The sequence below is a fragment of the Aethalodelphis obliquidens genome, unplaced genomic scaffold, assembly GCF_003676395.1.
Source record: "Aethalodelphis obliquidens isolate GAN/ISIS:26980383/991018 unplaced genomic scaffold, ASM367639v1 scaffold46, whole genome shotgun sequence".
Lineage (NCBI taxonomy): Eukaryota > Metazoa > Chordata > Mammalia > Artiodactyla > Delphinidae > Aethalodelphis > Aethalodelphis obliquidens.
The window spans coordinates 13,828,468-13,853,713 of NW_020837990.1; the positions used below are offsets into that span (position 1 = coordinate 13,828,468).

Here is a 25,246-nt window from a genome sequence, read left to right on the forward strand (position 1 = left end):
AGTTATAGAGACTTTGGACGGTGTTATTTTCCTTTAGAGAGGATTTAATTTGCTTTTGATGGTCAGAATATGTGCAGATCACCTGGATAGAGTTGAGCTGGGTTTCAGGCTTTGTTAACGATGGTCTCTTTCTGGTTTTCCCATTGCTAGTCTAGCCCTTTGGGGGTGTCATCTGGAAGACTGCATATTTACTGGGGCCCTTCTGTCTTAGAGGGCCTTGAACTCCAACCTTTGACTCCCAAGCTGCAAGAGAGTGTTAATCTCTCTGGTCACCTCTTTACCCTCTTACAACTGCTTTTGCTTGTTTCCGTATGTGTGCATTTTAGGAGTTGGCAAATGTCTTGAGGGGAAATACACATAGATTTTGAGACTTTTCTGTTTACTCCTTTTCAGGATCTTGTCCTTTCAAGCCTTGGATGCTTTGGCAGCCCCAAAGTCTAAATCTCTGTCTTCTTAGCCTGATAGAATACTACAGGCTCTGCCTCTATTCCACTCTTCTGGGAATATTATATACCTGTTTTTTTTGCATATAAAATAAGCAAATACATGATATACACACAAAGATATGTTTTTCTTTCCACTTCTTTCTCTTTTTTTTGTTGGCAATAATCTCAGATTTTATTCAAAAGCAAGACCACCCACCCCAGTTACTCTGGTTATCCCTTCATAATGAACGTATCCTACAGTTACAAAATTTTTCCTTGTGTCTACTTCAGTGAATTTAAAAATTAATTTATTGTCTCAATTATTTTCTAATTGTTTGGCTGTGGAAAATTGGCATATTAGATTGTACTGCCTGGAACAGCAACCAGAAGATCTCCTATAAACTTGTTAGAAAAGTAAATTCTCTGGCTCCATCCCACATCTATTGAATCAGAACCTGTAGGGGTGGTACCCAACAATCTAGTTTAACAAGTCATCCAGGAGATTCTGATAGAAACCATTTGAGAAACACTGGCATATGAGAAACATGTGCTATTTACTTAATGGACAGGCAGACATGGAAGTGAGGGAATATATCAAATAAGAAAATAAGCAGTGGCCCAAGTGCTTTGACTCTAAATGGGTACAGAATAAGAATAGCCATGAATGAGACTCATAAACTGGTTCTATTCAGATACGTATGAACTGCCCCTCTCTTCTGCTTGATTTCCATGGGCTTACATTAGTGTAAAACCCCAAGAACATTTGTCTTGGGCAGATCTGTAAATTCTTCAGCATATGGACACTGTAGAGAAAGAAGTAGGATTGACCATTTCCTAATCATCTCCCAGGCTGCATTACCCAATATGCAGTCTGTCTACGCACATGTTTCTGTCATCTGCCAAGCAGGGGCAGAAAAAAAAAGTAATATATAAATATATTTATGTAAATAAGTACATTTATATAAATATAGATTTTTATATAAATAAATATGTATAATACATATTTTTAAAATCTTCATTTTGAGTAATGTTTTTTAAAAGTACCAAAATGGTCATTAGAAAAAGCAAAACATTTTTGGCCTTCCTTATATCTTTTTATGACTTTGTATTGTTTTTAGTTTGATTGCTGGGACTAAGGCACTAGATATAATTTTTCAATGCCTGAGGCCTTACAGGGTTTTAATCTGGCTCAGAATTCTCCACTTCCACTTCTTTCTTAAACAAAAGGTACATATATCCTTTTGCACCTTGCTGTTTTCAGTTACCATTGCTTAGATGTAGTACAGGTATTCTCAAATTGCTTTTTCAGTAAGTAATTTGTAATCATATTCTTAATTCTATGATTTCTAAGAATTTTGATAATAGAACTTTTATTTGCTTTTTTTTTTTTTTTTGTAATAGTATTAGTTCTTTTCCCAGGGTAAAAATAAACTATTGCCCTAGACTGGAAAGAGGAAGAAAAAAATCTATAATCTTCTGAGATATTTTTTTATTATTATTATTTTTTACTAATACTGTTACAATTTTTATAGCTTCCAATCTTTGCCCTTGGGGGTGACGTAAGAGTTGATTTGGCTTGCCAAGTCTTAGACCTGTCAAAATCAAGTGATGCTTGTGTTCAAACCTGATTGAGAAAGGGAAGCTTTCACAAATTTTATTAGCTTGAACTTAGAATAACTTCCCTGGTCTACACTTAATTAACTTCCATAACCATCTACATCAATATACTGTGTACTGTTAATGAGAGAAACAATTTATTCTTGTAACCTTTCACCTTTGTCCTGAAAGAGCTGAGATTCTAAAAGAAGCCAGATTTCCTTCGTACTCTCTTCTCACATGCCAGACCTCAAAAATTGTAGGTTCTTGCTTTTTTTGACCCAGATAGGCAAAACATTGATACTATTCACATTTCTCATCTAATCCTTCTCCTCAAGGGCTTCTAACTGGATCCAAGGTCTGGAGGGATGTTTGTTTCATAGAAATATATATATATTTTTTGGCCATGCCACGGACCTTGAGGGGTCTTAGTTCCGTCTCAGTTCCCCTGACCAGGGATTCAACCCAAGGCCACAGCAGTGAAAGTCCTGAGTTCTAACCACGGGACCTCCAGGGAACTCCTGAAATATTCTAATTTGTGGGTTCACAAACTTTTTCTTAAAAGGCTGGATAGTAAATATTTCAGGCTTTGCAGGCTACATGGTCTGTTACAGCTATCAACTCTCCCATTGCAGCATGAAAGCAGTCATGTGCAATACCTAAACAAATGAGATTGTGTTCCAGTAAAACTTTATTTACAAAAATACGGCATTGGGTTGGGTTTGGTCACTGAGCCATAGTTTGCCAATCATAGTTAACTGGAGAGGAAAGAAAGAGATCATTGTGGGATATATGGCACTTCAAAACCTTCCTTTCTAGACTAGAGACTAGAGTAGATTTGAAGCTTTCAGTACATTTTCAACATTAAAAAAAATTAGAGTTTTGTGTAATTCTTAATATACCACAAAACAACCATTGCTCCGTCTACTATTCCTCAAATTAATACTTAGTACAAAAAAACTGTTAGAAAATAAAGAGTATTTTGAAATTTAACTTTGTAACCCAGGCTTATTTTTCTTTATTGACTCATAGTACAGAAAGAATTTTTATTATGAGAGAAAATAAGGCGTTTTCATTTGTAAACTTTTCTTATTATTTGCTTGCTTGTTTAGGAGGAGGATACAGCTGTGAACTCTGTGAGCTTTATTTTATGTATTAGTCAGCCAGATGGAAAGAATGATCATTAAAAAAGTTAGATGGGCTAGCTCTGATGTCCAAGTTTTAGAAGACATATACTAAAATGAATAATCCTAGAATTTAGCTTCAGTAACATCCTTCATTATACACTTTTCATCTTTATAGCCAAATAGTCGCGTAGAAGTTTACATTTTATCTAGAGTTTAAAGTCATTTTTCTTCCCAGTCTTCTCAAAACCTCCCAAGTCTTAACTGCAGTTACTTAAATTAGTTCTGACCAAGAACAACAAAATGAAGAACAGTAAGGTGACTTGTACGTTACAGTTAGCTTTCAAATCTTTTGACATACAGATTTTCAGTTTTTCCTTTTTTCTAAAGTATACAGAAAGGGAGAGTCATTCTTTGTAGGACATTGCACCCATCTTAATAGATGACATTCTCTTGTCTTCTGTCACAAATGTCTTGCTATTGAACAAAGATTGTCAGAATAATACTTAAAATTAGTACTTTCAAATTGATTTCAAATCTTTTGGCTTTGTGCTAGTAATATTTTCCTTTCTCAACTCATTAGAATAAGAAAAGAGAATTAACTTTATGATCTGTACATTTATGGATTAAAATTCACCTCATTTATCTCCAAATATTACTTACTTGTCTTCATGCTTGAGGAATGGATATGTACTAATAACTCAAAATTTTCAGTAATTCATATAATTCACATCAAAATTCCTATTTGAGTCAGTAAGTATTAAGTCTTAATGTCTTGGGTTTACTTATCTAATACTTAGTTTAGGTAAGTAAAAACTTATTTAAGTTTTAAAGTGTGTTATTTTATAGACTTTTGAAACAGATGGCAGTTTGTTTATGTCAAAACTTCAGAGAGGTTTTTTAAAAAATTTTCATTGGTGTATAGTTGATTTACAATGTTGTATTAGTTTCAGGTGTTCAGCAAAGCAAATCAGTTATACATATACATATATCCCCTTTTTTTTTAAGATTCTTTTCCCATATAGGCCATTACAGAGTATTGAGTAGAGGTCCCTGTGCTATACAGCAGGTTCTTATTAGTTATCGATTTAATATATAGTATTCTGTATGTGTCAGCCCCAATCTCCCAGTTTATCCCTTCTCCTCGCCCCCCCCAAATACCCTGGTAAACATAAGTTTGTTTTCTACATCTGTGACTCTGCTTCTGTTTTGTAAATAAGTTCATTTGTACCTTTTTTTAGATTCCACATATAAGCAATATCATATGATATTTGTCTTTCTCTGTCTGACTTACTTCACTCAGTTGCTGCAAATGGCGTTATTTTGTTCTCTTTTATGGCTGAGTATATAGGTACCATTGTATATTCCATTGCATATAGGTATCACATCTTTACCATTCATCTGTCAATGGACACTTAGGTTGCTTCCATGTCCTGGCTGTTGTAAATAGTGCTGCAGTGAACATTAGGGTAATGTATCTTTTTGAATTATGGTTTTCTTTGGGTATATCCCCAGGAGTGGGATTGCTGGGTCATATAGTAGTTCTATTTTTAGTTTTTTAAGGAACCTCCATACTGTTCCCCTTAGTGGCTGTACCAACTTACAGTCCCACCAGCAGTGTAGGAGGGTTCCCTTTTGGAGAGTTTTGGGGGTTTTTTGGCGATACGCGGGCTTCTCACTGTTGTAGCCTCTCCCGTTGCGGAGCACAGGCTCCGGACGCGGAGGCTCAGCGGCCATGGCTCACGGGCCCAGCCGCTCCGCGGCATGTGGGATCTTCCTGGATCGGGGCACAAACCTGTGTCCCCTGAATCGGCAGGCGGACTCTCAACCACTGCACCACCAGGGAAGCCCATGGAGGGTATTTTTTTAAAAATAAAATAAAGGATGTGCTTCTAGCTTTATGACATAACTTGAATTACAGAGAATTTTCATTTCTTTGCATTTTTGAATTGTGTAATAGAGTTTTAAAAGTTATTAGGTTTTTGCCAAGTTAAAAACGAGGTAATGTTCATTTGCATATGTGCTAATTTTAAGAAACTGTACAGATTAGATTCCTTGCTACTATTTTGACTTCTTTTGATAATGAGAAAATTAGAATTAATCATTGTTTTGGGGGGATACATATATTTGACAGAACTAGAAGAACAGACTCGAAAAGCTCTAGAACTGGACCAGGAACGAAAACGAGCAAAAGAAGAAGCAGAAAGGCTTGAAAAGGAGCGTCAAGCTGCTGAAGAGGCCAAATCTGCTATAGCAAAACAGGCTGCCGACCAGATGAAGAATCAGGAGCAGCTGGTAGGGAACCTGGGTTCTGTTAGGGGAAAAGAAAAATTCAGACAAAAGCATGGACGAAATCGGTTCCGCAATTTCAGAGTGTTTATTCTCTGAGCACAAAGGTGTTGGTTAATTACGTTTTCAAATCCCCTCACTGTGGTATGTGTGCACTCACTGCAAGGAACTTGTATCTTTTTATTCGAATGTATTTTAAAGCAGTAAGTAGAATAACAAAGAATTATGAAAACCATAGACCACATGGACCATTTTCTGTATTCAGAGGAATACCCATCATGACAAATGAAATACCAGTGTAAAAATAGACAATTTGGAGGTTGCAGTATTTAGTACAGTAAATAAATGATCAGTATTGTGCAGCCACTACCAAAAGTGTGTTGTAATAGATCCAAAATCAACAGTAAAATTTTGTTTGCTAATGAGTGCCAATAAAATAAGTTCAAATAATGGAAACTTAAAAAAACACCTTTGTAAAATTAAGTATATTATACCTTCTGGAAAGCAAACCAAAGAGACAAGTGTGGAAATAACGAAGTGTGGAAATAAGCCTAAAATGATTATTTCTTCTTTTAAAAGGAAACCTAAAAATAAAACCATAAAAGATACATGGAGCCTGTTGCTAACAAAAGATTCTGATTTGCTTAGATTTTGTTTAAGCCACTGGCATGTTTTGCTTTAGATAAGTTGACAATTACGTATATTCTAAACCCTATAAGATAACCGTAGGCTAACTATAAGATAGATCATAATTGATTGGGGTTTTTTGTGTATTTAGTGGACTTGAAATAATGAGGAGTAGGCATGACACCTAGAAGATTTGGGATTTAAATATTGGTTTAGGCATTTACTTGCTATGTGTCTTTGGGTCTTTCTGAGCCTCAGATCGCTCCCTTTGAAAAAAGGAATAATACCACCTAATAGTATTGTTGGGGAATTAAGAAAGTGCTGTTTAAATTATAAAGTGTTATGTAAATAGAATTCTTTTTCCTTCTGTAGGCTTTAACAGATAGTTTATTTTATTTTATTTTATTTTTTGCGTGGTACGCGGGCCTCTCACTGTTGTGGCCTCTCCCATTGCGGAGCACAGACTCCGGACGCGCAGGCTCAGCGGCCATGGCTCACAGGCCCAGCTGCTCCGCGGCATGTGGGATCTTCCCGGACTGGGGCACGAACCCATGTCCCCTGCATCGGCAGGCGGACTCTCAACCACTGCGCCACCAGGGAAGCCCCTAAGAGATAGTTTATTGATGAAAGTTTAAAAATAGCTCCTAGGTTCCTGCTATGAAAACAGGAATAACTACGTGTATATAGAATAATAAAATTTTTTTCACTTTGTCTCATTAGCTCATTATACCTAGTACAAGTAAGATATTTATGCTCGTAAAGAAATAGTTCCTTTTTTTAAACAGAAGACTGTCTATGAAAAACATATAACACAGTCCGTGTGGGAATTCCCTGGCAGTGCAGTGGTTAGGACTCTGAGCTTCCACTGCAGGGGGCACAGGTTTGATCCCTGGTCGGGGAAGTAAGATCTCAGAAGCTGCACGGCATGACCAAAAAAACCAGTCCATGTACATTAAAGCTTTTTTGACTTAATATAAATGACTGAAAATATATTACTTTTTAGTATTTGTAATTGTTTTGTTTATTTTAGGCAGCAGAACTTGCCGAATTCACTGCCAAGATTGCGCTTCTAGAAGAAGCCAAGAAAAAAAAGGAGGAGGAAGCTACTGAGTGGCAACACAAAGTAATCATTTGTTCATCACTATAAATTATTGAACATCTATTTTGTACCCAGCCATATGTGGAAATTATAGAGATAAATATAAGTTGCTGTCATGATTTAGAGGGGGAGAGGTACCTCTGTATGAATGTGTATGTACTGTAGTAAATACTAATCTAGTGATAATAAGCTAAGTACTTTGGGAACACAGAAGAAATATTTAATTTCTGAGGGAATGAGGCAGGTGTTGGGGAAACCCTTATAAATTTAAGCCGGCTCTTGAATAATACATTCAATTTGGGGGTAGAAAAGATGGAGACTGAAGAGGAAGTCATTCCAGATCGAGGGAATTGAATGAGCATAAGAAGTATAAAAGCACATGACAGATTTGAGGTCAACTAGTAAGTGAGCAAAACTTAGGGTCTGTTTTCAGAAATTTTGAGAGTTGTGGCTAGAAAGTTAGAGAGGGAATTAAGTTGTGAAAGGCTTTAAATAAATGCCCTGCTAAGGCAAGATGCTGAGAAATATCTGTAGACGTTGGGCTCTGAAGATTTCAAAACAGGATTGTAACATGATCAAGCATGGTTTTATAAAAACAGCTTAGTAATCAGCATGAAGGATGGATTGGGATAGTGGGCAGGATTACTTAAGAGCTAATGACTCACACTAAGGATGTGGCATTGAGAAAAAAGAGGAACAGGAATTATTGAAGGACATTTTGTGGTAGACTCAAAGGGGCATGGCAACCAAATGATTGGATGTAAAGTTGAATTAGAAGAATGCAATGAAGATGATACTGAGATTTCTGAGTTCCTAAGTAGATGAAACCACTGTTGTCTGAAATGGCATAAAAGTGAAAAATTAGGCTTTATTTGGAGGGGTAGGGAATATAAGATAATGAGAATTTAATTCAAACTTTAATGTTAACTCTTAAATGGAACTATAATAATAACAATTTTTTACACTCAAAGGTATATAGTTCTCTGATTTTTCTCCGACAAAAATGTACTTATTACAGAAAGCAGTTTTGTTTCCCTCTTAAATTTTCTTTGTAGCACTTCGGATTTCATAGGGAAGTTTTTGGTATTGAGAGTTATGTATATATGTATATGTCAATGGAACTCTACAAAAAGAAAAACACTTAACTTTTTTGTTAACACTACTTTCTTTATTAGAATTGTATAGCTCCCTTTTAGGGATGATTTATGAACGTCAGGGACACATAAACTTATAAAAATAACATATCACAGAGGCACATCCTGTGAATTGTAGAAATTAGAAAATGCATGCAAAAGAAAAATCACATTCTTGCTAACTGGGATCACTATTTTAACACTGTAGTGCATATCCTTCCAGGATCTTTTCCTATTTGCATATGTGTATACATACACATTTATATGTCCAGAGTGAGATCATACTGTACATATTGTTCTGTTTTAGTCAGTTTTCATCTCATCTAATATTAGACTATATTCAAAATTTTTTCATTTAGATATAATTGACATATAATGTATTTTTAGGTGTACAGCATGATGATTCAATATTTGTATCTATTGTGAAGCGATCATCACAATAAGTGTAGTTAACATCCATCTCCATATATAGCTACAGAAATTTTTTTCTTGTTATGTAAACTTTTCAGATTTACTTTCTTAGCAACTTTGAAATATAGAATATAGTATTATTAACTGTAGTCCGTATGCTGTACATTATGTCCCCATGACTCATTTATTTTATAGCTGGGAGTTTGTACTTTTTAACTCCCTTCTCCAATTCCTCTTCCATTTATGCCTCTGGTAACCATCAGTTTGTTCTCTGTATCCATAAGCTCGTTTTTTTTGTTTGTTTGGTTGGTTGGTTGGTTGATTTTTAGATTCTATATATAAGCGAGATCATATGGTAATTTGTCTTTCTCTGTCTGACTTATTTCACTTGGCATGATACCCTCAAGGTCCATCCATGTTGTTGCAAATGGCAAGATTTCCAGTGGTTAAGACTTCGCCTTCCAATGCAGGAGGTGCAGATTCAATCCCTGGTTGGGGAGCTAAGGTCCCGCATGCCTTGGGGCCAGAAAACTAAAACATAAAAAAGCAGAAGCAATATTGTAGTAACATATTCAATAAAGACTTTAAAAATGGTCCACATCAAAAAAAAAATCTTTAAAAAAATTCCTTTTTTATAGTGGAATAGTATTTTACTATATATTAATATTTATACCACTTTTTTTAATCTGTTCATCTATTGATGGACACTTAGGGTGCTTCCATATATATCTTGGCTATTTCATTCTTTTGCATGTGGCTCTCTAGTTTTCCTAGCACCACTTATTGCAGAGACTGTCCTTTCCCCAACCTATATTCTTGGCTGCTTTGTTGTAAGTTAATTAACCATATATGTGTGGGTTTATTTCTGGGCAGACTATATTCAGAATTGAACCAAAAAGTCTTTTATAGCTAATTTGCCAGGCCAGTGTCCAGAGTAGGACTTTGCATTGCATCTGTTTGCTCTAAGTATCTTTTAAAGTAGGACAGTTCTTTTTTTTATGATATTGGTTTATTAAAAGGACCCACAGATTGTCCCTCCTCCTGTATTTGTCTAATTCCTTTCTTATGGTGTCATTCAGCTTGTCTTTTTATCATCAATATTTCTTGTAAGCTGGAAGATAAACCTAAAAGTTTGAAGGATTCAAGTTAAAAATTTCTGGCTATGATGCCTCATAGGTGAGACTTTCAGATAATTTATCATCCAAACTAGAACACTTTTGAGAGTGAAAGGGGGTGTTGTTAATAATTACACCAGGACAACAGTGTAAAGCAGTACTTTTCCAGACAAACCAGCACAATAGAATTACTCAGATAATTGGTGACGTTGGATACTTCCTGTTATATTATATCAGAAGACATTTAATATCTGATTAACCCACCATTAGTTGTTTTAATTGATCGTTGGACTAGAGTAATAACAGTCTGTTTCCTCCATTGTCTGGTTATATTTTATCGTTGCTAAAACGTAATCTATTCGATGTGGAATTCTTTGGCATTATACTTATATCCGTTTTCTCATCAACTATTTGTATAACAATTTTAGCAACAGTTGATAATCCTTGCCAGAATTAATAATTTTATTAGGGTTTTGCACAGTGGTGTCTTTAATTCTGTCATGTAATAAGCTTTTATCAATAGGGCCTGTTTTCATTACCCTGAAATATAGTTTATATTAGAAAGAAAGGATAATAACTTGATTTTTTTTTTTTTGATGTGGACCATTTTTAAAGTCTTTATAGAATTTGTTACAATATTGCTTCTGTTTTGGCTTTTTGGCCACGAGGCATGTGGGATCTTAGCTCCCTGACCAGGGATCGAACCCGCACCCCCTGTATTGGAAGGCGAAGTCTTAACCACTGGACCGCCAGGGAAGTCCCAGGATAACTTGATTCTTTTAATTACCAATTTTCAAAGTAACTTGCTGATAAACTTATTTTTTATGTTCAGGCTTTTGCAGCCCAGGAAGACTTGGAAAAGACCAAAGAAGAGTTAAAGACTGTGATGTCTGCCCCTCCTCCACCTCCACCACCACCAGTCATTCCTCCAACAGAAAATGAACATGATGAACATGATGAGAATAATGCTGAGGCTAGTGCTGAATTATCAAATGATGGGGTAATGAACCATAGAAGTGAGGAGGAACGTATAACAGAAATGCAAAAAAATGAGCGTGTTAAAAAACAACTCCAGGTATTTAAAATTTGCAGTTGTATGCACATTTAAATATAATTTGCATTTTCCCCATTTGTTAAGACAAACTTATTAAAAAAGAAACATTTGATTTTTGGAAGCCTTTACCTCTAGCTGGCCTTGTGATTGGTTTGTAAGTACTTGGCCTACAGTCACGTTATTTCATATTTTCTGTTGTATGTCCCTGTCACCAGATGTTTGTTAGCCTTGTGTAATGAAGCCTTAATTAGTAAGCTATTATTTAATTATAACTTGAGCCATGTTAAAAGTAGAACATAAAATACTGTTTAAAAAACAAATTTCTTTTTTAAACAGTATACATTAAAAAGAAATGATAATTTAATAGACTACCTGTATGACATTACATAATCTGATTTTTTTTGTTGAGATTTTGTAATGGCAAAAGGTCAGTATATTAAATGTACATAATTAGATTAAAATAGTAAATTTTAATGTTACACCTATTAGAGAACTTAATAGAATCAGTTCTCTAATTTTTAAATTCATGAAATCTTTAAATATTAATAAAATGGGGTGATAGTTGTAATAAATGTATTAAGACTTTTGGAGAAAACTTCTCTCATGGTATAGAATTTATAACTTACAGTAACATTCAATAACAGCTATATTGAACCTTTTGTAAGTCATTTCAAGTATTAGATGAGAAAGTTCAAGGAAATTTAGAATAATACACAAACTCATCATGGTTGCGGAGTGTAGAAATGAAAGGCCATGGGTATTCCTCTCTAACCACTACCCCCCACCACTACTAAAAGTACAACAAACGTAAACACTTTAAAGAAAAAGATTTCGCAGTGGAAATTTTAATATACTAAAAAGTCAGAGATCTGTTATATTTGTATTTTGTGTCTTTAAACCTCTTTCATAGGTTTTTAAAATCTAAAAAAAAAGTTAATAATGGTCATACTTTTTATTTTTTAAACATAGGCATTAAGTTCAGAATTAGCCCAAGCCAGAGATGAAACCAAGAAAACACAAAATGATGTTCTTCATGCTGAGAATGTTAAAGCAGGCCGTGATAAGTACAAGACTCTGCGACAGATTCGGCAAGGCAATACAAAGCAACGTATTGATGAGTTTGAAGCAATGTGAGAGCTGTTATTTTGCATACATGTTCTTCATAAGCTGAACCACCAACAGAGAAAAGCAGGCCTTTGCAGATGTGATGGAATGCATCTCACCTTGCCAAAGCACTTAAACCAGTTTGACTGTGGTAGCTAAAAGACATTTAAGGGGAGCTTTTCAACATTAAGGCAGTGTGATATCATGCTTGGTTTTCTTTTTCTTTTGGGCCAAGGAATGGAGAACAGTGTTCCATCACCTCCTTTTTCACATTTTTCATTTTCCATTTTTTTTTTCTGTTGAAGATTAACACTAATTATCATGTCTGACAAATGTGTATGTATGATTTAAGCACTTTGTACATTTTAAAGGATGGTGGTGACTTAATGAGTGTTTAGGTAGGGCACTCTGTTTTTTCTTCTTCCATATTTTAGCTGCATGTATTTCCACATTCTCTCTCATTCATGTTTCCTCAGTGTGTACTTCTCATACCTTGATGTGCCCTGTAACCATAGCACTGCCACTATACAGATCATTGGCAGTGATTAAAATGAGCATAGGTGGCAGGGTGGACAGTCTTTCATCATTGTGTAGAAGATGGCTATGAATCATGAAAAGGATTAGAATGTTTAACAGTATAGTGTACAGCTAGTGGTTAATTTTTTAAATCCCAATTTAATAACATTATTGGATATTTGTTATTTGCTTACTTAATTACGGTCATCTTTGACAGCTGAATTGATTGGTGTTTCATCTCCTGTCATCATTTGGTTTTCTTTGCCCACTGATCTTACAAAGGTATAGACAGCAGGTAGTAAGTAGTTCCCTAGGAAAGTTTACTGATGAAACACTACTGCAAATAACAGTTGTCTCTGAAAGATTCTTTCATAGATTGATTTAGAAAAACAGATGTTTAATAAAAGAAAAAGCACATTTGTTGGTAATTGATTATCATCATTAATAAAACCCTGGACCTTGCTAGAAGGGCAGCATATGAAAACAGCAGTCCCAAGGAGGGGACAGTAATACTACCTCACTACTATACCTGTGATGACTGGTCGTTCAAACACAGTGAAGTGTGTAAGCTATATGTTTTATAATACATAGTGATACTGTCAATCATGAAGGAATATTTTTGAGATCTCCTTTTCCTTCAGAATATCTTAGAGTGCTAAATTTTAACTGCCTTTTTGTTGAACTGAACTGTGGGACTCTGATTTGTATTAAAATTGTTAGCGCTCACTGGTATACTATCTTCCTGGAGGGGTGTTGTATGTCTAAGGAAGTGTGTGTGTGTGTGTGTGTGTGTGTGTGTGTGTGTGTGTGTGTGTTTGAGAGAGAGAGAGAGATTGCCCTTGTAGCATATGACGACGAATGTTTGTACCTTCATTTCTTGATGTAATTATTACATAATCATTTTAGCATATTTGGTTTCTAAATCATTGTGCTTATTTTTTTCAATCTAACTAAAAATACTTAAATTTGGTTAGTTAATTCTATTTTAGAAATTATAATTTTATAGGTTATATTAATTTCAGTTATATTTTACAAAGAAATCTTTCTAGTTTGAAAGATGTTCAATATTCACAGGTTCTAACATTTTCTTTATTATAAAACATTTAGATTTGGAGATAAGGAAAGCCTTGTTTTCTCTGTGTGGTTCAGCTACTTTCCATTTGGTATTATGCATTCAAATTTACATTTATCTATTAAAATTGCCATTTTGTTAGACATTTTTCATGCACAATAGATTCAAGTTGTGTCTGAAAATATCTCTGTGCTTTTTTGATTTTGCTGACTTTAAAAGGATTAATCTGGGCAGACATTATGAAAAGGAAAGGTTGCATTTAATATATTTTTTGGATTTAGTAGGACAAAAGATAACTGGTTAACCTTGAAGTGACTGTTGTACGGTGGTTGTGCACATGCTTCAAAACACTGTGGAAGAGGACATTTCTCCTTGCAGCACATTAGAGGAACAGATGATAAGCCTTACTATTCATGGTTTAAAGCATGTGTTCACTCTTCCAGAGCATTAAAGTAATTGCCATAATAGGTGAAAACTTGGATTTTTATTGGATTTTTGTTAATTTGCTTCATTTTGAATTGTGTGCACTACCATTCCTACATCAGTTTGATATCAGTGTTGAAAAATTACCAGTTATATTTGCTGTTTATAATCTATTTGTAGATTAGAATTAAAATGGATTTAATCCATTTTTAAAGCTGTGTGAATTTTTCTAAACAGGAACAACTATTTGCAATATGGGTTTTCATTAAACCAATTATAACGTTTATTATTAGCATTTGAGAAGCACATGTTCATATAGCAATGTAAAAATAATGAGTATTTGGTAAATTCCAGCAGGCTTATACTATTAGCATAATTTTGTGTTGTACAATTAAGTTACATCTATAATTTTGGATAACATTCATTGGTTAACAATAAAGTGACAAAAGCTCATGTTTCATGCTTCACTGTTGTTATTTAACATGGATTTCTTGTATATTTCCTGAATATTATAATCTCTATTAGATCCATAAATCATTACATCTTAAAAACAAGTGGATAGGAAAAAATTCAGAATCCTCATACATTTACTCGTTCCCCCAAATTATATATCTCTTTTGGTATGGAAGTAATAGTGATAATTCTCCAGAAAAGTTAAATCATTAAATTAAATTGACTCTTTTCATAATAGAAAATCATTTAAGATTTCTAGTCATTGCTTTTCTTGTATAGTGTTTAGTTTTCCTAAGGAAGAAGCAGTTTCATTGTCCTTGATTAATCTCACTATTAAAATGCTAATGTTCTTTAAAGAACTGTATACTAAGTGCTTCTTACTAAATTTTATTATAAAGATTATTCTTCTTAAATAACAAGTGATAAATCTGTTTTAAGCATAGTAAAAGCCAGTTGTCTTCTCAGTTTACAGTAATATTGAACTGTCACTTTATTATTTCTATTCTCAAAGACAGGTGGTGATCTCTTTATTCTGGTCCTGTTAGAAAAGAAAAGGGAATTCCGTAGTATAATATTTTGCTTTATGTCTAATTAGAGTTCTTTTTTTAAGAACTAGAATTAGCACTTAGAAAGTTATATCTTACACTGTATTGGAACTCACTCCTGGTTATCATTGAAAAGAGTTCCAATGTTAGTGCTGTGATTAAAAAAAAATGCACATAACTTTCTGTCTCAGTTCTTATTACCTGTTGATTGGTGATATTTTTAGAATTAAAGATAAAAGATTTTTTAGATCCCACAGTATCCCATTTTATGTATGCATAATGAAAATAGTCTTTTAAAATCTAAAACTTAAAACTGAAGTATAGGAATTACTGCCTTTAGAATTAATTTAGTGAACTGATTAGTAAACCCAAGCTTAGATGTATTTAATAAGAATAAGGGGAAACGTTTAAATATGGAACTACACTGGTAGACAGTCCTCTTTTCTTTAAGTTTGTTCTAAATGAACAGAACTTTAGCTTTTCTTATTCTGTACTTCATTCTTTTTTTAACTAGGAGATAATCTATTAAATATTCTAATGTGGTTTATCATGTAGAATGACAATATTCTAGTACATTTCAAAAGCACAGTGATTCAGCAGATATGATAACTTCATAAAATGTCAAGGCAGTATGACTCCTCACATTCTACACTGTTCGCAAGGAAAACTTGGCTCACGATCGTGTTTCATATATTAAAGCTTATCACCCTCCCTTCCGTGGCTTTTCCAATTAAATAATCTTAATTCCCACTTTTTCCTACTGGACCTATCTTTTTTTAAATTTAATTTTATTTTTTTATACAGCAGGTTCTTATTAGTCATCAATTTTATACACATCTGTGTATACATGTCAATCCCAATAGCCCAATTCATCACACCACCATCCCCACCCCCCTGCGGCTTTCCCCCGTTGGTGTCCATAGAATTGTTCTCTATATCTGTGTCTCAGCTTCTGCCCCGAAAACTGGTTCATCTGTACCATTTTTCTAGGTTCCACATACATGCGGTAATATACAGTATTTGTTTTTCTCTTTCTAACTTACTTTACTCTCTTTATTACAGTCTCTAGATCCATCCACGTCTCAACAAATGACCCAATTTCGTTCCTTTTTATGGCTGAGTAATATTCCATTGTATATATGTGCCACATCTTCTTTATCCATTTATCTGTCGCTGGGCATTTAGGTTGCTTCCATGACCTGGCTATTGTAAATAGTGCTGCAGTGAACATTGGGGTGCATGTGTCTTTTTGAATTATGGTTTTCTCTGGGTATATGCCCAGTAGTGGGATTGCTGGATCATATAGTAATCCTATTTTTAGTTTTTTAAGGAACCTCCATACTGTTCTCCGTAGTGGGTATATCAATTTACATTCCCACCAACAGTGCAAGAGGGTTCCCATTTCTCCACACCCTCTCCAGCATTTGTTGTTTGTAGATTTTCTGATGATGCCCATTCTAACTGGTGTGAGGTGATACCTCATTGTAGTTTTGACTTGCATTTCTCTAATAAGTAGTGACGTTGAGCAGCTTTTCATGTGCTTCTTGGCCATCTCTTTCTTTTCTTTGGAGAAATGTCTATTTAGGTCTTCTGCCCATTTTTTGATTGGGTTGCTTGTTTTTTTAATATTGAGCTGCATGAGCTGTTTATATATCTTGGAGGATAATCTTTTGTCTGTTGATTCATTTGCAAATATTTTCTCCCATTCTGAGGGTTGTCTTTTCGTCTTGTTAATGGTTTCCTTTGCTGTGCAAGAGCTTTGAAGTTTTATTAGGTCCCATTTGCTTTTTTTTAAATTTCCATTACTCTAGGAGGTGGATCAAAAAAGATCTTGCTGTGATTTATGTCAAAGAGTGTTCTTCCTATGTTTTCCTCTAAGAGTTGTATAGTGTCCGGTCTTAATTTAGGTCTCTAATCCATTTTGAGTTTATTTTTGTGTATGGTGTTAGGGCGTGTTCTAATTTCATTCTTTTACATGTAGCTGTCCAGTTTTCCCAGCACCACTTATTGAAGGGACTGTCTGTTCTCCACTGTATATCCTTGCCTCCGTTGTCATAGACTAGTTGACCATAGGTGTGTGGGTTTATCTCTGGGCTTTCCATCTTGTTCCATTGATCTGTGTTTCTGTTTTTGTGCCAGTACCATATTGTCTTGATTACTGTAGCTTTGTAGTATAGTCTGTAGTCAGAGAGTCTGATTCTTCCAGCTCCGCTTTTTTCCCTCAAGACTGCTTTGGCTATTCGGGGTCTTTTGTGTCTCCGTACAAATTTTAAGATTTTTGGTTCTAGTTCCGTAAAAAATGCCATTGGTAATATTATAGGGATTGCATTGAATCTGGGGATTGCTTTGGGTGGTATAGTCATTTTCACAATATTGATTCTTCCAGTCCAAGAACATGGTATATCTCTCCATCTGTTGGTATTGTCTTTAATTTCTTTCATCAGTGTCTTATAGTTTTCTGCATACAGGTCTTTTGTCTCCCTAGGTAGGTTTATTCCTAGGTATTTTATTCTTTTTGTTGCAGTGGTAAATGGGAGTATCTCCTTAATTTCTCTTTCAGATTTTTCATCATTAGTGTATAGGAGTGCAAGAGATTTCTGAGCATTAATTTTGTATCCTGCAACTTTACCAAATTCATTGATTAGCTCTAGTAGTTTTCTGGTGGCATCTTTAGGATTCTCTAAGTATAGTATCATGTCATCTGCAAACAGAGACAGCTTTACTTCTTTTTTTCCAATTTGTATTCCTTTTATTTCTTTTTCTTCTCTGATTTCTGTGGCTAGGACTTCCAAAACTATGTTGAATAATAGTGGTGAGAGTGGACATCCTTGTCGTGTTCCTGATCTTAGAGGAAATGCTTTCTGTTTTTCACCATTGAGAATGTTTGCTGTGGGTTTGTCGTATTGGCCTTTATTATGTTGAGGTAGGTTCCCTCTATGCCCACTTTCTGGAGAGTTTTTATCATAAATGGGTGTTGAATTTTGTCAAAAGCTTTTTCTGCATCTATTGAGATGATCATATGTTTTTTCTTCTTCAGTTTGTTAATATGGTGTATCACATTGATTGATTTGCATATATTGAAGACTCCTTGTATACCTGGGATAAATCCCACTTGATCATGGTGTATGATCCTTTTAGTGTGTTGTTGGATTCTGCTTGCTAGTATTTTGTTGAGGATTTTTGCAACTATATTCATCAGTGATATTGGTCTGTAGTTTTCTTTTTTTGTAGTATCTTTGTCTGGTTTTGGGATCAGGGTGATGGTGGCCTCATAGAACGAGTTTGGGAGTGTTCCCTCCTCTGCAATTTTTTGGAAGAGTTTGAGAAGGATGGGTGTTAGCTCTTCTCTAAATGTTTGATAGAATTCACCTGTGAAGCCATCTGGTCCTGGACTTTTGTTTGTTGGAAGATTTTTAATCACAGTTTCAATTTCATTCCTTGTGATTGGTCTGTTCATATTTTCTGTTTCTTCCTGGTTCAGTCTTGTAAGGTTATACGTTTCTACGAATTTGTCCATTTCTTCCAGGTTGTCCATTTTATTGGCATAGAGTTGCTTGTGGTAGTCTCTTAGGATGCTTTGTATTTCTGCAGTGTCTGTTGTAACTTCTTTTTCATTTCTAATTTTATTGATTTGAGTCCTCTCCCTCTTTCTTGATGAGTCTGGCTAAGGGTTTATCAATTTTGTTTATCTTCTCAAAGAACCAGCTTTTAGTTTTATTGATCTTTGCTGTTGTTTTCTTTGTTTCTATTTGATTTATTTCTGCTCTGATCTTTATGACTTCTTTCTTTCTGCTAACTTTGGGTTTTGTTTGTTCTTTCTCTAGTTCCTTTAGGTGTAATGTTAGATTGTTCATTTGAGATTTTCCTTATTTCTTGAGGTAGGCTTGTATAGCTATAAACTTCCCTCTTTTGCTGCATTCTATAGGTTTTGGATCGTCGTGTTTTCATTGTCATTAGTCTCTAGGTATTTTTTGATTTCCTCTTTGATTTCTTCTGTGATCTCTTGGTTATTTAGTAACATATTGTTTAGCCTCCATGTGTTTGAGTTTTTTACGTTTTTTACGTTTTTTTCCGTGTAATTGATTTCTAATCTCATAGAGTTGTAGTTAGTAACATGCTTGATAAGATTTCAAAATTCTTAAATTTACTGAGGCTTGATTTGTGACACAAGATGTGATCGATCTTGGAGAATGTTCCTTGCGCACTTGAGAAAAAGTGTAATCTGTTTTGGGATGGAATGTCCTATAAATATCAGTTAAATCTGTCTTGTCTATTGTGTCATTTAAAGCTTCTGTTTCCTTATTTATTTTCATTTTGGATGATCTGTCCATTGTTGTAAGTGAGGTGTTAAAGTCCCCCACTATTACTATGTTACTGTCGATTTCCTCTTTTAGAGCTGTTAGCAGTTGCCTTTGTATTGAGGTGCTCCTGTGTTGGGTGCATATATATTTGTAATTGTTATGTCTTCTTGGATTGATCCCTTGATCATTGTGTAGTGTCCTTCCTTGTCTCCTGTAACATTCTTTATTTTAAAGTCTATTTTATCTGATATGAGTATAGCTACTCCAGCTTTCTTTTGCTTTCCATTTGCATGGAATATCTTTTTCCATCCCCTCACTTTCAGTCTGTTTTGGGTCTCTTGTAGACAGTATATATATGGGTCTTGTTTTTGTATCCATTCAGTAAGGCTGTGTCTTTTGGTTGGAGCATTTAATCCATTCACGTTTAAGGTAATTATCGATATGTATGTTCCTATGACCATTTTCTTAATTGTTTTGGGTTTTTTTGTTTTTTTTTTTTTTTGCAGTATGCGGGCCTCTCACTGCTGTGGCCTCTCCCGTCGCGGGGCACAGGCTCCGGATGCACAGGCCCAGCGGCCATGGCCCACGGGCCCAGCCGCTCCGCGGCATGTGGGATCTTCCCGGACCAGGGCACGAACCCGTGTCCCCTGCATCGGCAGGCGGACTCTCAACCACTGCGCCACCAGGGAAGCCCTTGGGTTTGTTTTTGTAAGTCCTTTTCTTCTCTTGTGTTTCCCACTTAGAGAAGTTCCTTTAGCATTTGTTGTAGAGCTGGTTTGGTGGTGCTGAATTCTCTTAGCTTTTGCTTGTCTGTAAAGCTTTAGATTTCTCCATCAAATCTGAATGAGATCCTTCCTGGGTAGAGTAATCTTGGTTGTAGGTTCTTCCCTTTCATCACTTTAAGTATATCATGCCACTCCCTTCTGGCTTGTAGAGTTTCTGGTGAGACATCAGCTGTTAACCTTATGGGAGTTCCTTTGTATGTTATTTGTCGTTTTTCCCTTGCTGCTTTCAATAATTTTTCTTTGTCTTTAATTTTTGACAGTTTGATTACTATGTGTCTCAGCGTGTTTCTCCTTGGGTTTATCCTGTATGGGACTCACTGCTTCCTGAACTTGGGTGGTTATTTCATTTCCCATGTTAGGGAAGTTTTCAACTGTAATCTCTTCAAATATTTTCTCAGGTCATTTCTCTCTCTCTTCTTCTGGGACCCCTATAATGCGAATGTTGTTGTGTTTAATGTTGTCCCAGAGGTCTCTTAGACTGTCTTCATTTTTTTTTTTTCATTCTTTTTTCTTTATTCTGTTCCACAGCAGTGAATTCCACCATTCTGTCTTCCAGGTCACTTATCTGTTCTTCTGCCTCAGTTATTCTGCTATTGATTCCTTCTAGTGTAGTTTTCATTTCAGTTTTTGTGTTGTTCACCTCTGTTTGTTCTTTAATTCTTCTAGGTCTTTGTTAAATATTTCTTGCATCTTCTCAATCTTTGCCTCCATTCTTCTTCCTGGATCATCTTCACTATTATTATTTTGAATTATTTTTCTGGAAGGTTGCCTATCTCCGCTTCATTTAGTTGTTTTTCTGGGGTTTTATCTTGTTCCTTCATCTGGTACATAGCCCTCTGCCTTTTCATCTTGTCTATCTTTCTGTGAATATGGTTTTTGTTCCACAGGCTGCAGGATTGTAGTTCTTCTTGCTTCTGCTGTCTGCCCTCCTGGACCTATTTCTTACTATCTCTATCTTTAGTGATTTTAAGAGCTGCCGTTTTCCCTCTGGAAAGATGATGACTTTTTGCTTTGTTGCCTCAATACTTCAACCTCTCTTAAACTGTGATAACAAGAGTTTTCTGATTTGAGGTTACATATGCTGCTTTAGGAGTTGAAGTATCTATCCATCATTATTCCTCACAGAATTTTAAGGTTAATGATTGTGACTAAGATAATTAATTACCCCATGGCACATCTTTTAAATTCAGGTTTATATTTGGCTTGAGTTCCCTAGCTACTAATGGTTCCAGGTTCTTATTTAATGACCGTCATTTAGCCAATACACTTTTATTAAGTATGTTCTATATTCTAGGATATAGAAGCAAGATTAGAATGACAGTGACCCTTTGTTTTGGACTATCTTAAAAAGTGAAACTTCAAATATTTATCTTATTTCTTGGATCATTTGCAATAATCTGTTACAATACTAGATTTCTTTTAAGATGGCAACACATTTTGTTGACTCATGTTATTTGTATGCCCAGATTCCTCTGTGCTTATATCTAGTCAGTTGCTTCCATCCTTGTAATTTATTACTGTTTTAATTATTCACTTATATTTAATGAACATTTTTAAAATTTAGGTTCACTTTGGTAATTATGCACGTCAGTTAGTTTGCTCCTAAAAGTAGTTTACTGGTTTTAGTTTATCTTTAATAAGTCTATATAGCTAAATGTACATCTTGGTAACATGGGATCAGAATTTCTGAGATTTATGTAATAATCCTTGGAAAAATTCCTCTTGATAAAATGTGGATTTGTTATATCAAATTCTTCTTGTGCTGTGTTACAATGTATGCGTGATAGTTCTTAACTTTTTGCAAGTTAAATTAAAATGTTTTCCCTTTGTTTTAGACCTAGAAATGCAAGTATGTCTTAGACTCTTAAAGCAGTACTACCTTCTCCCTCCCTTTCCTTTTGTTTATACTGAAAAGTCTTTGTTATTCAGATCTAGCATTTGAGTCTTATATGCCATCATTCCATTTATGTAATTATTTGCTTTTAAATTTTAGCTGATTTGGATAAAATGATACACTGTGTCATGAAGGAGACTACTACAACATAAAGAGCAATAGAGGAAAATAAGCAACTGGTAGAGAATAAGAATACACAGCAGTTTCTCAAGTATGCTTGTTCTCTGATAAATTGCTTAATTTTCATTTTATAGGTCAAATTTTAAACACTGATCAGTATTTAAAGATATCCCAAAAAATAAAGTACCTAATTTAGAAGTTTTTCTAACTTTATAGAAAGACTCATTTTATACCCAATTGACAAACCAGTCAGTATATAGTAATTAGTAATCTGTATCAAGTACTGTGAAGTTCAGTGGAGTTGGGAGATTTCAGTTGAATCTTCATTACTGTATTGTGTTAAAATATATGTAAGATTTACCATTTTAGCCATTTTCAAGTGTTCAGTGACATTAAGTATATTCACATTGTTGTGCAACCATCACCACTATCCATCTCCAGAACATTTCATCATCCCAAACAGATTCTCTGTACCCATTAAATACTAATTCCCCATTCCTCCCTCTTCCCAGTCTCTCGTGACCACTATCCTAATTTCTGTGCCTTTGAATTTGACAATTCTAGGTACCTCACATAAGTGGACTGACTCCTATATTTGTCCTTTTGTGTCAAACTTATTTCACGTAACATAATGTTTTTCAGGTTCAGCCACATTATAGGACGTATCAGAGTTGTTTTTTTTTTTTTAAGGCTAAATAATATTCAGTTGTATGTATATACCATATTTTCTTTATCCATTCATTGGTTAATGGCCATTTGGATTATTTCCACATTTTGACTATTGTGAACAATGCTGCTATTATGTACATTGGTGTACAAGTATCTGTTCGAGTTACTGCTTTCAGTTCTTCAGTATATACCCAGAAATGGAATTGCTGAATCATATGGTAATTCTGTGTTTAATTTTCTGAGGAACTGTCAATACTGTCTTTCTCAGCAACTGCATTATTCCCACCAGCAATGCATAAGGGTGCCAATTTCTCCACATCCTCACCAACAATTTTTATTTTTTGTTTGCTTGTTTGTTTGTTTGTTTGTTTTTTGGCTGTGCCACTTGTGGGATCTTAGTTCCCCGACCAGTGATTGAACCCAGGCCACAGCAGTGGCTGAGTCGTAACCACTGGACCACCAGGGAAGTCCCTTTATTGTTTGTTTTTGATAATAGCCATCCAAGTGGGTGAACTGGTATCTCATTTTGGTTTTGATTTGCATTTCCCTATGATGCATTTCTCTCTGATGTTGAACATCTTTTCATATGCTTATTCACCATTTGTATCTTATTGCTGAAGTGTATATTCATGTTTTGACCATTTTTAAATTGTTTTTTGTTGAACTGTAGGAGTTCTTTGTATGTTATGGATGTTAGTCCCTTATCAGATACGTGAGTTGCAAACATTCTTCCATTCTGTGAGTTGCCTTTTTATTCTATTGATAGTATCTTTTGATGCACAAGTTTTTAATTTTGATGAAGTTTAATTTTTCTGTTTTTCTTTTGATGCCTGTGCTTTTAGTCTTGTGTTTTTTAAAGAGACAGAAGAGAGATTATGTACAATGGTCGAAGTCTAGAGAGATGAAAAGTACACTGTCTTGACTACAATAGAAAATGTAATTTCCTGTGTATTGACTGCAGGATGATAAAGCTAGAGTAGATTGGGTCAGGAATTTATGGAGTCTTTAATCCTCTGCTGAGGTGGTTTAGTTTGATTTGAAGACATCTGGTGCCTTTGGGAATGCAGTTACAAAAGGGAATAATAACTAAACTTTGCTCCAAAGGAAAATTCATGCTGCTATGTAAAGTATACTAGAAAGTGCTATAATGTAATTAGCCTGAAGAAAATCTGTGGTCATGGGAATGATATTACTACCTTCTGAGTAAAGGAAATATGTAGATGTATTTTGCTCTCATGTTCACTATATGTAGTAATGTTTTTCCTTCTGCTTATTTTCCAAATGACCTCTTTTGAGGACAGTTAAGACCTCTGTTTTATCCGTGACCTTTTAAGGATGCGTTCTTTAGTGGCACAAAAAGAGAACTAGAAATTAAAGACACCCAAGAACAAATGGATTTGATTCTGAGTTCTAATTGCAGGTCGTTGTACTCTATTGTGCTCTAGTTTTATAAGCAGTTTCATAGTTCTGAATTAGATTGTCTGTTTCAGAGCATTTCTCTGGAATCAGATACAGACATTTAGACTCCAGATTCATTGTGTCACTAAAATGTAATGATCAAATGTTAATATCCATATACTTTTGAATTATTAATACTTGTTTATAGTTGAAAAACTATTACTGCAGAGTGTGCTTACAACAGTTCTATCAACATCCTTTTGCTCTCAGATGATTCTAATAATGTAGTGACTGGAAGAAACTTGAAGGGTTTTTTGAAATAGGTTTTAAGGGGTTAGGGAAAAAAAGTTCTTTCAGATCATTATGAAGGGGTGTTATATTCATCAGAACACAACTCAATGAAGATTATCTCAGAATATATACACACAATTAACTATTCACTGGCTGTGACAGCTTTGAACAAATTACTTTGGAAATTTCTGTAGGTTTTTTAAAGTTGAGAATCATTTGATTATGCTCATCAACTTAACTTTCTTGCTAGATTTGATTCATGTGCTTATGCCCAAATGATATGTTAGGTTTTTTTTCCCCCTTATTTTTGCTTATTTTGCCTGTTTTCCTCAAGCAATTTGGTCATCTAAGTTACAGGTGAATGGTTTTCCTCCCCACTAACTTTAAAATATGGTGGTTTATCATTGGTATGTAGATTAAATGTAGAATTTTGCAACTTCTTAATTTGTGTGTTTTAAAAGTACTTTCTATCAAAAGACAAAATCAGTGTATGCAAAAGGAAATCATAATCAAACATCTGTTTACTTTCTTTTAAATTCTTTAATTAATGTTTGCAAATGTACTGCATGATAGCACATTTTAGTTTCTTAGAACTTTTACATTGATTAAACTATCATTTTTTTCAAGAAATATTAAAATCTTTAAAAGGTAGTTGATTATAACTATGAAAAATGTTTTTGTTGGTAGGGTCAAAATCAAATTACATCACTACTATTTAGCAGTTTATATGTATTCTTAAAATACCTTAAGAGAATACCTCCATTTTGTAAAAATTAGAGTATCAAACAGTATAAAACATGAA

At 34.6% G+C, this 25,246-nt stretch overlaps 1 protein-coding gene across 2 annotated transcripts in view; it reads left to right on the forward strand.

Annotated features, from left to right (window-relative positions):
• RDX (radixin) overlaps positions 1-25,246 on the forward strand; it is a 101,416-nt gene that overhangs the window by 60,211 nt on the left and 15,959 nt on the right. The window contains exons 11-14 of one of the 2 annotated variants that reach the window (XM_027082369.1): positions 5,280-5,440; positions 7,092-7,184; positions 10,652-10,894; positions 11,843-12,003. In XM_027082369.1, coding sequence (XP_026938170.1) covers positions 5,280-5,440; positions 7,092-7,184; positions 10,652-10,894; positions 11,843-12,003 — 658 coding nt within the window. Of the gene's footprint in view, positions 1-5,279; positions 5,441-7,091; positions 7,185-10,651; positions 10,895-11,842; positions 14,444-25,246 lie in introns of those variants that run through there. The other variant, XM_027082368.1, reaches the window with a different exon arrangement.